General features: G+C 43.2%; 1 protein-coding gene across 1 annotated transcript in view; it reads right to left on the reverse strand.

The window, feature by feature from the left end:
- Positions 1-14,950, reverse strand: part of LOC138854072 (uncharacterized) — a 26,980-nt gene extending 12,030 nt beyond the window's left edge. Inside the window, exon 1 of the mRNA XM_070094912.1 lies at positions 14,664-14,950. Coding sequence (XP_069951013.1) covers positions 14,664-14,938 — 275 coding nt within the window. The 5' untranslated portion in view covers positions 14,939-14,950. The remainder of the gene's footprint in view (positions 1-14,663) is intronic.
- Between the last annotated feature and the right edge of the window lie 1,070 nt (positions 14,951-16,020).

A 16,020-nucleotide genomic window follows, 5' to 3' on the forward strand; every position in this document is an offset into this window, starting at 1 on the left:
GTGGAGAGGGCAACAGGAGTCGAATGGGAAAAGCCAAACTATAAAAGGGGGGACTACACAGGTATGAGGAACTTCCTGCAGGAGGTTCAGTGGGACAGAGAACTGGTTTGAAAGTCAGTAGACGAAATGATGGAATATGTAACAACAAAATGCAAGGAGGCAGAGGAAAGGTTTGTTCCCAAGGCCAACAGAAACAATGGGAAGACCAGAGCGAGTCCTTGGTTTACCCGAAGGTGCAGGGAGGCAAAAGCTAAGTGCATTAGAGAATGGAAGAGGTACAGAAAGCAAAGGACCCTGGAAAACAAGGAGATTAGTCGAAGAGCCAGAAACGAATATGCACAGATAAGGTGGGAGGCCCAGTGACTGTACGAAAACGACATAGCATCGAAAGTCTCACAGGCCACAAATGTTACTAGGAAAAGAAAAAAATTAGAAAAGAAAAGAGTCTGACCTGAAACTGCTGTTTAGCCACATCAGGAGAAAGACAACAGTCAAAGTCCAGGTGATCAGACTGAGGAAAGTAGGTGGAGAACTCACAAGAAACGATCAAGAGGTATGTGAGGTGCTCAACACAAGATTTAAAGAAGTATTGACAGTGGAGATAGGAAGGACTCTGGGAAGACAGGACAGAGGGGGACACCAACAGGGAATACACCAACAAGTGCTGGATGACATACACACAACTGAGGAGGAGGTGAAGAAGCTGCTAAGTGACCTTGATACCTCAAAGGCAATGGGACCGGACATCTCCCTGTGGGTCCTTAGAGAGGGAGCAGAAATGCTGTTTGTGCCATTAACCACAATCTTCAACACATCCCAAGGTATGGAAGACAGCAAATGTAGTCCCCATATTTAAAAAAGGAGACAGAAAAGAGGCACTAAATTACAATACAGTGTCACTGACGTGTATAGTATGCAAAGTCATGGAGAAGATTATCAGGAGGAGAGTGGTGGAGCACCTGGAGCGGAACAAGATTATAAACGACAACCAGCACGGATTTATGGAAGGCAAATCCTGTGTCAGAAACCTTTTGGAGTTTTATGACAAAGTTACAGAAGTAAGACACGAGAGAGAGGGGTAGGTTGATTGCATTTTCTTGGACTGCAAGAAGGCCTTCGACACAGTTCCTCACAAGAGATTAGTGCAGAAACTAGAGGATCAGGCATGTATAACAGGAAGGGCACTGCAGTGGATCAGAGAATACCTGACAGGGAGGCAACAACGAGTAATGGTACGTGATGAGGTACCACAGTAGACACCTGTGACGAGCGGGGTCCCACAGGGGTCGGTCCTAGGACCAGTGCTATTTTTGGCATATGTGAATGATATGATGGATGGGATAGACTCAGAGGTGTCCCTGTTCGCAGATGATGTGAAGTTAATGAGGAGAATTACATCAGATGAGGATCAGGCAGGACTTCAAAGAGACCTGGACAGGCTGGACACGTGGTTCAGCAACTGGCTTCTCGAATTCAACCCTGCCAAGTGCAAAGTCATGAAGATTGGAGAAGGGCAAAGAAGACCGCAGACAGAGTTTAGACTAGGTGGTCAAAGACTACAAACCTCACTCAAGGAGAAAGATCTTGGGGTGACCATAACACCAAGCACGTCTCTGGAGGCACACATCAACCAGATAACTGCTGCAGCATATGGGCGCCTGGTAAACCTGAAAATAGCATTCCGATACCTTAGTAAGGAATCATTCAAGGCACTGTACACTGTGTACATCAGGCCCATACTCGAGTATGCAGCACCAGTTTGGAACCCACACCTGGTCAAGCACGTCAAAAAATTAGAGAAAGTACAAAGGTTTGCAACAAGGCTAGTTCCGGAGCTCAGGGGAATGTCCTACAAAGAAAGGTTAAGGCAAATCGGACTGACAACACTGGAGGACAGGAGGGTCAGGGGAGACATGATAACGACAAACAAAATACTGTGTAGAATAGATAAGGTGGATAGAGCCAGGATGTTCCAGAGAGGGGGCACAGAAACAAGACGTCACAATTGGAAGCTGAAGGCTCAGACAAGTCACAGGGATGTTAGGACAGCAATAGAGTAGTCATGAAGTGGAATAGCTTAGCAAGTAATGTAGTGGAGGCAGGAACCATACATAGCTTTAAGACGAGGTACGACAAAGCTCAGGAAGCAGAGAGAGAGAGAGAGGACCTAGTAGCGATCAGTGAAGAGGCAGGGCCAGGAGCTGAGTCTCGACCCCTGCAACCACAATTAGGTGAATAAAATTAGGTGAGTACATGCACACACACACATCTGGAAAACCAGAGATCTGGTAGACGAACCAGGGAGGAAAGACTGGGAGTTAGAGCTCCAAAAAAGGGAGGAAGAATGGGGAAGGAAGATAGTAGAGCTTGGTAAGAAAATGGAGGAGCGGATAGCTGAAGAGTGCAGGAAGTGGGAAGTACAGGTCTTAGCAGCAGAAGCTAGGATACAGTGCTTAGAAGAGAAACTGCAAAGCCTGAAACAGATTAGAGAGACAAATGACAATTCAGATGTGACATCAGGAAATTCAATGTCAGGCGCAGACAAGGGGACGGTAAGCAACAACGGAGACATGACGTACACGAAGGCCCTATCAGACCCACGTGGGGCCAGGGAAAAGACGAGGAGCACACTAAGATCAAATGACAGGTCCGAAGACAATGAAGGTATGCTATATACAGAGATTCTAACAGCCAACTGCAGTAGCAAGGGACAGCTGGTCATGAAAGACAGTTCACTGAGAATAGAAGTTTCAGATATGACAGGGACTGAGGGCAAGAACATGTCAATGGAAGGAAATAAAATGCCTCAGAGGAAGCAGATGGAGACTCAGTGGGAGGAGGAAAGGGCGAGGTCAGTTTTTGTGTACGGGCTCCAAGAAGCCAAGGGGGACAACTTTGAAGAAATAAAACAGGAGGAGAAAAAATGATTGAAGGCATCATGAAAACAATAGGTGAGGGCGATATGACCCAGGTGACAAATTTTCAGAGAATTGGGTGGTTTGCGAGTGGAAGGATACGGCCTGTCAGAGTAACTTTCAAGGAAGAATCAGTTCGAACCAGGATTCTGCAAGAGAAAGCAAGACTGAGGGACAAACAGGGGTACCAGAGAGTATACCTCGACCGTGACAGAACACAAGAAGAAAGGACTACACTGAAAGAGAGGGTACAGAGACGCAAGGAGGAACGAGAGGCAATGACGAAAATGAGCAGGACCCAGACACAGGAGGAAGGGCAAACACACCCCACAGAATCTCCCACCAAAAGACTCCAACCGCGACATTCCCAACGCAACTGAGCAACCTATACTACAACCCACTCACTGTTCCCTCTGCCACCAACCCCCATATCAAAAACCTCACCCCAACAGCTGCCCCTTATGGGCATTCTGACCCCACCCCCATCATCACAAACCCCACCAACACCACAGCCCCATATAGGCCCCCACCAAGGCTCTCGCTCCCCCAACCCCAATATTCTTGCATGACCACAATGATAGAAAAGAAACTGAAAGTTTGGTACACAAACGCGGATGGAATAATGAACAAACATGAGGAGTGGAACGAAACAATCAGTGAAAAATCCCCAGACATCATAGCAGTCACAGAAACAAAACTCGCTGAGACAATAACAGACACAATCTTCCCAACGGGATATCAGATCCTGAGGAAAGATAGAAGGAGTAGAGGGGGAGGAGGGGTTGCACTGCTCATAAAACACCGATGGGGATTTGAGGAAATGGAAGGCATGGTCATGATTGGAGAAAGAGACTACATTGTAGGTACAATTCAGTCCGGAGAACATAAAGTAGTCATTGGAGTGATGTATAACCCACCACAGAACTGCAGGAGGCCAAGAGAGGAGTATGAAGAAAACAACAGGGTGATGGTGGACACACTGGCTGAGGTGGCAAGAAGAGCTCACTCGAGCAGAGCAAAGTTACTGGTAATGGGCGATTTCAACCACAGGGAGATCGAGTGGGAAAACCTGGAGCCACATGGGGGTCCCGAAACATGGAGAGCCAAGATGATGGATGTGGTACTTGAAAACCTCATGCATCAACATGTCAGGGACACAACCAGAGAGAGAGGGGAAGATGAGCCAGCAAGACTGGATCTTGTGTTCACCCTGAGCAGTTCAGACATTGAAGACATCACTTACGAGAGGCCCCTTGGAGCTAGCGATCACGTGGTTCTGAGTTTTGATTATATAGTAGAGTTACAAGTGGAGAAGGTAACAGGAACTGAAGGGGACAGGCCAAACTATAAAAGGGGGGACTACACAGGTATGAGAAACTTCCTGCAGGAGGTTCAGAGGGACAGAGAAATGGTAGGAAAATCAGTAAACGAGATGATGGAATATGTGGCAACAACGTGCAAGGAGGTAGAGGAAAGTTTTTTTCCCAAGGGAAACAGAAATAATAGGAAGACCAAAACGAGTCCTTGGTTTACTCGAAGGTGTAGGGAGGCAAAAACTAAGTGCAACAGAGAATGGAAAAGGTACAGGAGGCATAGGACCCAGGAAAACAAGGAGATTAGTAGAAGAGCCAGAAACGAGTATGCACAGATAAGGAGGGAGGCCCAGCGACAGTATGAAAACGACATAGCATCGAAAGTCAAATCTGACCCGAAACTGCTGTATAGCCACACTAGGAGGAAGACAACAGTCAAGGACCAGGTGATAAGGCTGAGGAAAGAAGGTGGAGAACTCACAAGAAACGATCAAGAGGTATGTGAGGAGCTCAACACGAGATTTAAGGAAGTATTTACAGTAGAGACAGGTAGGACTCTGGGGGGACAGACCAGATGGGGACACCAGCAAGGAATACACCAACAAGTGTTGGAAGACATACATACAGATGAGGAGGAGGTGAAGAAACTGCTAAGGGACATCGATACCTCAAAGGCAATGGGACCAGATAACATCTCCCCGTGGGTCCTTAGAGAGGGAGCAGATATGTTGTGCGTGTCACTTACCACAATCTTCAACACGTCCCTGGAAACTGGGCAACTATCTGAGGTATGGAAGACGGCAAATGTAGTTCCCATTTTTAAAAAAGGAGACAGAAAAGAGGCACTAAACTATAGACCTGTGTCATTGACGTGGATAGTATGCAAAATTATGGAGAAGATTATCAGGATGAGAGTGGTGGAGCACCTGGAACTGAACAAGAGTATAAATGCCAACCAGCACGGATTCACGGAAGGCAAATCCTGTGTCACAAACCTTTTGGAGTTTTATGATAAAATAACAGAAGTAAGACACGAGAGAGAGGGGTGGGTTGATTGCATCTTCTTGGACTGCAAGAAGGCCTTTGACACAGTTCCTCACAAGAGATTAGTGCAGAAGCTAGAGCATCAGGCGCATATAACAGGAAGGGCACTGCAATGGATCAGAGAATACCTGACAGGGAGGCAACAACGAGTCATGGTACGTAATGATGTATCACAGTGGGCACCTGTGACGAGCGGGGTCCCACAGGGGTCGGTCCTAGGACCAGTGCTATTTTTGGTATATGTGAACGACATGATGGAAGGGTTAGACTCAGAAGTGTCCCTGTTTGCAGATGATGTGAAGTTAATGAGGAGAATTAAATCTGATGAGGACCAGGCAGGACTTCAAAGAGACCTGGACAGACTGGACACCTGGTCCAGCAAATGGCTTCTCGAATTTAATCCTGCCAAATGCAAAGTCATGAAGATAGGGGAAGGGCACAGAAAACCACAGACAGAGTATAGGCTAGGTGGCCAAAGACTGCAAACCTCACTCAAGGAGAAAGATCTTGGGGTGAGTATAACACCGAGCATGTCTCCGGAAGCACACATCAATCAGATAACTGCTGCAGCATATGGGGGCCTGGCAAACCTGAGAACAGCATTCCGATACCTTAGTAAGGAATCGTTCAAGACACTGTACACCGTGTATGTCACGCCCATACTGGAGTATGCAGCACCTGTTTGGAACCCGCACTTGATAAAGCACGTCAAGAAACTAGAGAAAGTACAAAGGTTTGCGACAAGGTTAGTTCCAGAGCTAAGGGGAATGTCCTATGAAGAAAGATTAAGGGAAATCGGCCTGACGACACTGGAGGACAGGAGGGTCAGGGGAGACATGATAACGACATATAAAATACTGCGTGGAATAGACAAGGTGGACAAAGACAGGATGTTCCAGGGAGGGGACACAGAAACAAGAGGCCACAATTGGAAGTTGAAGACACAAATGAGTCAGAGAGATATTAGGAAGTATTTCTTCAGTCATAGAGTTGTAAGGCAGTGGAATAGCCTAGAAAATGACGTAGTGGAGGCAGGAACCATACACAGTTTTAAGACGAGGTTTGATAAAGCTCATGGAGCGGGGAGAGAGAGGGTCTAGTAGCAACCGGTGAAGAGGCGGGGCCAGGAGCTAAGACTCGACCCCTGCAACCACAAATATGTGAGTACAAATAGGTGAGTACATCTTCTTGGACTGCAAGAAGGCCTTTGACACAGTTCCTCACAAGAGATTAGTGCAGAAGCTAGAGCATCAGGCGCATATAACAGGAAGGGCACTGCAATGGTTCAGAGAATACCTGACAGGGAGGCAACAACGAGTCATGGTACGTAATGATGTATCACAGTGGGCACCTGTGACGAGCGGGGTCCCACAGGGGTCGGTCCTAGGACCAGTGCTATTTTTGGTATATGTGAACGACATGATGGAAGGGTTAGACTCAGAAGTGTCCCTGTTTGCAGATGATGTGAAGTTAATGAGGAGAATTAAATCAGATGAGGACCAGGCAGGACTTCAAAGAGACCTGGACAGACTGGACACCTGGTCCAGCAAATGGCTTCTCGAATTTAATCCTGCCAAATGTAAAGTCATGAAGATAGGGGAAGGGCACAGAAGACCACAGACACAGTATAGGCTAGGTGGCCAAAGACTGCAAATCTCACTCAAGGAGAAAGATCTTGGGGTGAGTATAACACCGAGCGTGTCTCCGGAAGCACACATCAATCAGATAACTGCTGCAGCATATGGGCGCCTGGCAAACCTGAGAACAGCATTCCGATACCTTAGTAAGGAATCGTTCAAGACACTGTACACCGTGTATGTCAGGCCCATACTGGAGTATGCAGCACCTGTTTGGAACCCGCACTTGATAAAGCACGTCAAGAAACTAGAGAAAGTACAAAGGTTTGCGACAAGGTTAGTTCCAGAGCTAAGGGGAATGTCCTATGAAGAAAGATTAAGGGAAATCGGCCTGACGACACTGGAGGACAGGAGGGTCAGGGGAGACATGATAACGACATATAAAATTCTGCATGGAATAGACAAGGTGGACAAAGACAGGATGTTCCAGGGAGGGGACACAGAAACAAGGGGCCACAATTGGAAGTTGAAGACGCAAATGAGTCAGAGAGATATTAGGAAGTATTTCTTCAGTCATAGAGTTGTCAGGCAGTGGAATAGCCTAGAAAATGACGTAGTGGAGGCAGGAACCATACACAGTTTTAAGACGAGGTTTGATAAAGCTCATGGAGCGGGGAGAGAGAGAGGGCCCAGTAGCAACCGGTGAAGAGGCAGGGCCAGGAGCTAAGACTCGACCCCTGCAACCACAAATAGGTGAGTACACACACAGGGGGAAGCCAACGAGGAATATACCAACAAGTGTTAGATGACATACACACAACTGAGGAGGAGGTGAAGAAGCTGCTAAGGGACCTTGTTACCTCAAAGGCAATGAGATCAGACATCTCCCTGTGGGTCCTTAGAGAGGGAGCAGAAATGTTGTGTGTGCCACTAACCACAATCTTCAACACATCTCTTGAAACTGGGCAACTACCTGAGGTATGGAAGACGGCAGATGTAGTACCCATATTTAAAAAAGGAGACAGAAAAGAAGCACTAAACTATAGACCAGCGTCACTGACGTGCATAGTATGCAAAGTTATGGAGAAGATTATCAGGAGGAGAGTGGTGGAGCACCTGGAATGGAACAAGAGTATAAACGCCAACCAGCACAGATTTAAGGAAGGCAAATCCTGTGTCACAAACCTACTGGAGTTTTATGATAAAGTAACAGAAGTAAGACACGAGAGAGAGGCGTGGGTTGATTGCATCCAAGATAACTCCTTCCCAGTATTTGATGTCAAGAAGATCACCGACCCAGAAATAGCTAAACTCCTTACGATTCAGAACCAAACGATCACTAAACTAACTCAAGAAATGCAGGAACTAAAAACTAGCAATGCAGATTACCTCAACAAGATCACTGCTCTTGAACATAAACTAGACACTCTGGAACAACAAAGCAACACCCACACCCAGTCCCTAGACACCATCAACACTCTAAAAGACCAAGTCACCCTACTTACTACCAACATTATAGAGGAAAGATCAAGAGTAGACCAACAACTTGCCAATGTCATAACCAACTTCCAAGACCATAATGACCAACAGCAGCTATCTGACGCTGTTGTAGTTAACAGCAAACATCTCCCACCCACAGTCACCCAAGAAACCTACATGGAGACCACCCTACAGCTTATCAAGGACCACCTTCGCCTTAACATACGTAGTGATGACCTAAAGGATTGCAAACTGATGGGCTACCAAGCAGGTAAAAAAACAGCGCTGTTAAAATTCCAAACTAGCCTACAAAGAAACAACCTACTAAAAACATCTATTTCTATGAAAAATGATGTTTACGTCAATGAGTGCCTTACCAAAACAAGACAAAACCTTCTTTATCGGCTAAGAAAATTACGCTATGCCCAAAAAATCCACCAGTGCTTTGTGAGGGATGGAAAAATCGCAGTTAGGAAACAGCCCACTGGGAAGAGATACTTCATCTCTACAGAACATGACCTTAAGACATTCCTAAGTGAGGCTGGACTAACAGAATCAGAGTAAAGTGCAGATAATACCCACAGTCCACAGTTAATGTTATATTGTCATAAATTTGTGCCCCCCTAAAATTCTAATACCCCAACTACTTTTGATTGTCATTGTTGTATTCAACGACCATTCTACCTCATAGTCTTAATTGTGTTTAATATCTACAGAATCTATCTCCTTTTTTTACAACTTACCGCATCACTGTTCCATCTTATTTTATTATAAACTAACCATAACTTGTCCTCAATAATTCTACCTCACTTTAAGAAATACTCAATTGCCCAATTTTATTCTAAAATCCCTATTATTGCCCAATTTTGCTTTAAACTATATTGACCAAACTTATTGTAAACTTTTATTGACCATTTTTATTCCATACTTTTTTAAACTAGTATTTTCAACTACAACTTTTATATTATCCTGTCTACCATCTTACTAGCATATTATAACCAAGTCATTGCCATTTTTATTTTTATATTTTTTTTTATTATACTTTTGCTACCTTAACTTGTGTATTTTATCTTGTCAATTTAAATCTAGTTATACTCTAATTCTTGTAAACAACTTATATAAGACCTTAGTGCAATTACAATTGAGAGTCTTGTGCCTTTTTTATATTATTAGATTAAACTCAGTTGTACTATAGTCAATACCAAATTCATTATATTAGACCATAGTGCAATTACTAGTGAGAGACTGGTGCTGTTTTTAATTTGTATTTTTATATTATTAAATTAAACCTAGTTGTACTATAGCTTATTCTAGCTCAAAACATAGACTCCACAAAAGTCATTATATTAGACCTTAGTGCAATTACAAGTGAGAGTCTTGATCTATTTTTAATTTGTATTTTTATATTACTAGTTTATACCTAGTTGTACTTTAGTTCATTCCAGCACAACACATAGACATCAACTTCATTATGTGTAGTAGTGACTATACTCTATATGACCAAAATACTCTAGCTATATACTTGTCCAAACTTCCCACCACTACAGATATCAGTACTAGAACTCAACACTCAACTCAGGATATAAATAACCATAATTTAAACCTAGAAGATGATTGATCACGTTGACCCTGATCTAAACCTCCATAATCTGACACCCAATCAAAACCTATTGGAAAGTAACTGCCTTTATTACACAGCATCACAAGCCAGCACTATACTAAACAATGCTAAAAGTCTATCAGTACTTAACTACAGCGTCAGGTCCTTAAGCAAACACTATGATGACCTCCTGGCACTCCTTGAATCACTAAAGACACCCTTCTCCTGCATTATTCTTACTGAGACCTGGCTTAAGCAGGACACAATAGATATCTACCCTCTACCAGGATACACAGCAATTCACAACTGCAGACCAAACCAAGTTGGGGGTGGTATTGCAATCTATTACTCTAACCAATTATCTTGTATTAGCACCACTTGCTTTAGTGATGAATATGGAGAATACATTTTTGCTAATTTTACTGTAAAAAAACTTAAGACACCTATAACAATCGGTGCCATTTACCGGATACCCCACAGAAACATCCCAAATTTCAGTGAGAAATTAAAGGCACTAATAACAAACAGACAAATGAATAAGCACCACCTTCTCTTAGCTGGAGACTTCAACATCAACCTTGGCTTACTAGATGATCAGCCTGTAACTGATTTCATCAACAATATGAACAACACACTTCTCATACCATCAATAACTAAACCAACCAGGCTCACTGAAACAAGTGCAACCATAATAGACCACATATGGACCAATATACTAGCCCCCCTTAAATCAGGGATAATCACAGATAGCACTACAGACCACTACCCTACCTTCCTCTTGACAAACATTAGTAAACCACCACTTGAATACAACAAAGTTTCATTTAGACTCCATGACGAGGCCTCGATAAGGAAGTTCACAGCTGACCTAGAGACTGTTGACTGGCCTATAGAATTCTCCAAGGCCAATGGTATTGATGACTGGACAGACATTTTTCTTAAAAAATTACTTAGACTATACAACAAACATTGTCCTATAAAAACGAAACAGATCACAAAAAAACGGCTTGGTTGCCCATGGCTAACCAGCACCATTCTGAAATCCATTGACAAGAAACACCAATATGAAAAGCAATATAGACAGGGCTTAATACACAAAGATATTCTTAAACACTATTCATCAGTTCTCACCAAAGTAACAAAGAAAGCCAAACAACTATACTACTCCAGTAGATTCACAGACACTAGAGGAGATATAAAAAAGACCTGGAAAACACTCTCTCAGATTCTAGGGACCCACAAACTGAAAAAAACAAGAATATTGCCCTAACTAAGCCTAATGAAACACCACTACATCCCACTGACACAGCTAACAAGATAAACGACTTCTTCTCAACCATAGGATCTAATCTCACCAATAAAATCCCACATACCAATGCCCATGCCGGGGATACCTAGATGGGAATTTCCCAAATTCCTTTTATCTTGCACCAACTAAGCCCACGGAAGTCACCGAGATTATAAAGTCACTTAAAAATAACTCGGGGAATCTGTCTCATGTCCCACCATTACTGTACAAGCGAGCGGCCCATGTCCTTTCGCATGCTATTTCATTACTTTTTAACAAGTCACTAGAAACTAGCACCTTCCCGAAACTACTCAAGATGGCAAGGGTTACACCAATACATAAAGGTGGTGACCCTACAGACTTAAACAACTATAGGCCAATATCAAACTTACCATTGCTATCCAAAATCTTTGAGAAACTCGTGCACAGGAGACTATATTCATTTATAATGGCACAAAACATACTCAACCCCTGCCAATTTGGATTCAGGAAAAATAAAAGCACTAATGATGCAATCATAAAAATGCTAGATCTGCTTTACAAAGCATCGGAAAATAAGGAATATCCACTAGGAATTTTTATTGACCTAAGAAAAGCTTTTGACATAGTAGACCACGACATCCTACTCCACAAACTTGATCACTACGGTATAAGAGGCCATGCGCTTGCTTATTTCAAATCTTACCTTACTAATAGGTATCAGTATGTCACCATTAAAGACACAGCATCAACAACACGACCACTTGATACTGGAGTTCTGCAGGGAAGTGTCCTTGGTCCCCTGCTCTTCCTCATATACATCAATGATCTTCCAAACGTATCCCAACACCTGAAACCCATTCTCTTTGCTGACAACACGACTTATGTCATCTCTCACCCTAATCTTGCCACCCTCAACACCATTGTTAACGAGGAGCTGATCAAAATATCGACTTGGATGACAGCCAATAAACTTACGCTTAACAATGACAAAACCTACTATATTATGTTAATGCACAAATTAACATTAAGATCGACAACACTCTAATTACCAGACATAATGAGGGCAAATTCCTAGGCCTATACCTTGACAACAACCTAAATTTCAGCACCCATATCCAACACATAACCAAAAAAGTATCCAAAACGGTTGGGATCCTCTCCAAGATATGATACTACGTGCCGCAAAATGCCCTTCTCACACTATACCACTCACTTATTTATCCATACCTCACCTATGCTATTTGTGCTTGGGGATCAACTGCAGCAACACACCTAAAGCCAATAATAACCCAACAAAAAGCTGCAGTAAGAATAATCACTAAATCCCATCCCTGGCAACACCCCCCCCCCACTCTTCATAGATCTAAACTTACTCCCTATTCAGTACATCCACACTTACTACTGTGCAGTCTACATCTACAGGACGTTAAACTCCAATATCAACCTTGACCTAAAACGCTTTCTTGATAGTTGTGACAGAACCCACAGGCATAACACCAGACATAAACATCTCTATGACATTCCCCGTGTCCGACTAAACCTTTACAAAAATTCAATGTATGTCAAAGGCCCTAAAATCTGGAACACCCTACCTGAGAACTCTAGAACTGCAGACACATTCATCACCTTCAAAACTACCATTAGAAAACATCTTATCTCCCTGATACACCCTGTCAACTAACTACACGAATACCACCTGGTGGTTCACACATACACTCACTCACCCATTTGACCATAAACAGAAATATTAATCTCAATCTTAAAATAATGAATCCTGTGATACTCCAATACTGAAACTATGTACTGTGCCAAAACAAAAGCATTCACATTGCTAAACTCACAAACTAGTATTTAGTCACTTAGCCATAATACCAACTTATCTCATAATTTGTAATATTTTAAAATTAAGAATTAAACTATGTCTGCCCGAAATGCCTAGCCATGCTAGGTGTTCTAGTGGTACACTCTGTAATCATTATTTTACTACATGTAAACCACACAATAACCAAATTCTGTAAACTCAGCATTGTAATCCTTATAGAGAATAAACTTTGAATTGAATTGAATTGAAGGCCTTCGACACAGTTCCTCACAGGAGATTGGTGCAGAAGTTAGAGGATCAGGGGCGTATAACAGGACGGGCACTACAGTGGATCAGAGAATACCTGACAGGGAGGCAACAACGAGTCATGGTACGTGATGAGGTATCACAGTGGACACCTGTGACTAGTGGGGTCCCACAGGGGTCAGTCCTAGGACCAGTGTTATTTCTGGTATATGTGAAGGACATGATGGAAGTTAATAAGGAGAATTACATCAGATGAGGATTAGGCAGGACTTCAAAGAGACCTGGACAGGCTGGACACCTGGTCCAGCAACTGGCTTCTCGAATTTAACCCCGCCAAATGCAAAGTCATGAAGATAGGGGAAGGGCAAAGAAGACCGCAGACGGAGTATAGGCTAGGTGGCCAAAGACTGCAAATCTCACTCAAGGAGAAAGATCTTGGGGTGACAATAACACCAAGCACGTCTCCGGAAGCACGCATGAACTAGATAACTGCTGCAGCATATGGGCGCCTGGCAAACCTGAGAATAACGTTCCAATACCTTAGTAAGAAATCGTTCAGGACACTGTACACCGTGTATGTCAGGCCCATATTGGAGTATGCAGCACCTGTTTGTAACCCACACTTTATCATGCACGTCAAGAAATTAGAGAAAGTGCAAAGGTTTGCGGCAAGGTTAGTTACAGAGCTAAGGGGAATGTCCCACGAAGAAAGGTTAAGGGAAATCGGCCTGACGACACTGGAGGACAGAAGGGTCAGGGGAGACCTGATAACAACATACAAAATACTGCGTGGAATAGACAGGGTGGACAGAGACAGGATGTTCCAGAGAGGGGACACAGAAACAAGGGGTTACAATTGGAAGTTGAAAACTCAGATGAGTCAAAGGGAAGTTAGGAAGTATTTCTTCAGTCATAGAGTAGTCAAAAGTGGAATAGCCTAGCAAGTGAGGTAGTGGAGGCAAGAACCATACATAGCTTTAAGATGAATCTCGGCCCCTGAAACGACAATTAGGTGAGTACAATTAGGTGAGTGCACACACACACACACACACACACACACACACACACACACACACACACACACACACACACACACACACACACACACACACACACACACACACACATGCACACATATACATAAAAGTAAGAAGAACGGGAGGTTGGAACCATAGTCCCGAGAATAACAGGTCCAGTGTTGTACCACCTGAGCTACAAGGCCTCTAATAAGGAAGATTTGGAAACAGTACTTGTGTACATGTTTCCGTCAAAGCCACTAGCTGTAACCCTACTGACTCTTCCTTACAGCCCAGGAACTTTCGTAGTGAATCTATCTTTACCTCCTTTAAAACCATTTGGTCCTAAGATTAGCATAAATAATACAATTCAGATCTTACGAAAGATTTTTGAAGAGAGTTCTTTTCTTTCGACCATTGCAAGCAACAGCGTTAGCAGTAATAGTGACACAGGTGGAGACTGCGGTGATGGTGGTGGTAGCCAGGCGCTTGACGGAGGTGGTGGTGTAAATGGCAACGAGTCTCTCCTGCCTCCTGATTGCGTCAAGTCCATCCTCCAGTTCTGATGGAGAGAGACTCTTCACATCGTGGTTAAGTTGACTTACATCTGCTGTGGTCACCATCACGACCGCCAGTCCCAGTAGACCAGCCAGCATTACCACACACACCATCTGCAATAAAACATTTGCACATTAGTGATATATAATATATATATATATATATATATATATATATATATATATATATATATATATATATATATATATATATATATATATAAAGTGGAACAGAATTCTTCCTCCGTAAGCCATGCGTGTCGTAAGAGGTGGCTAAAATGCCAGGAGCAAGGGGCTAATAACCCCTTCTCCTGTATAAATTATTAAATTTAAAAAGAGAAGCTTTCGTTTTTCTTTTTGGGCCACCCTGCCTCGGTGGAATATATATATATATCCAGCCAGGAATCAAAACCAGGGCATTTAGCTCGGCTCCTGGAAACCAAGCTAACCTTCTGACGACCACTTGTCCATCATGCTACAAACACCAAGGACTCAGTAAGTACACTGGGTCTCCCTCCTATTGTCAGCACATTCGTGGTAGTGGATACATTAATATGTGCAATGCTGGTGAGACTGGTATCCCACACACTAAAAGAATGAAATTAGTCATGCAGTATCCTCGACCATGAATGTGCTGGCACTAGGAGGCAGACCACCTATGCTTCACACCCTTAAGAGAGTTTTGGTTCCACTAGACTATACTTTCATATATTTCCTTATTCACTTCCATGGATAACGTTCTTTGTCTCCACAGATTTCTCAGTGCACCACTCACCTTTTTCCTATCACCATTTCTATGGTTCACATCGTTTTTCCTAGACCCATCTATTGACAAGTCCACTCCCAAATATCTGAATACATTCACTTTCTTCATACTCCCTTTGAGTCCCTCCTCCAATCTGATAACCAGTCTTTCATTACTAATTTTATTATCCTCATTACCTTGCTTCTTTCTATGTTCACTTTTAATTACCTTCTTTACACAAATAACCCGCACATAAAAGAGAGAAGCTTACGTAAGCTTCTCTCTTTTATGTGCGGGTTATTTGTGTATCGTTCCAGTCGCGGTATTGTGCCTTTTTTTGTTAATTACCTTCTTTTACATAACCTTCCAAACTCGTCCACAAACCTCTGCAACTTCTCTTCAAAATCTCCCAAAAGCACAGTGTCATCAGCTAAAA

Source organism: Cherax quadricarinatus, chromosome 4 (genome assembly GCF_038502225.1).
Source record: "Cherax quadricarinatus isolate ZL_2023a chromosome 4, ASM3850222v1, whole genome shotgun sequence".
NCBI classification, from domain to species: domain Eukaryota; kingdom Metazoa; phylum Arthropoda; class Malacostraca; order Decapoda; family Parastacidae; genus Cherax; species Cherax quadricarinatus.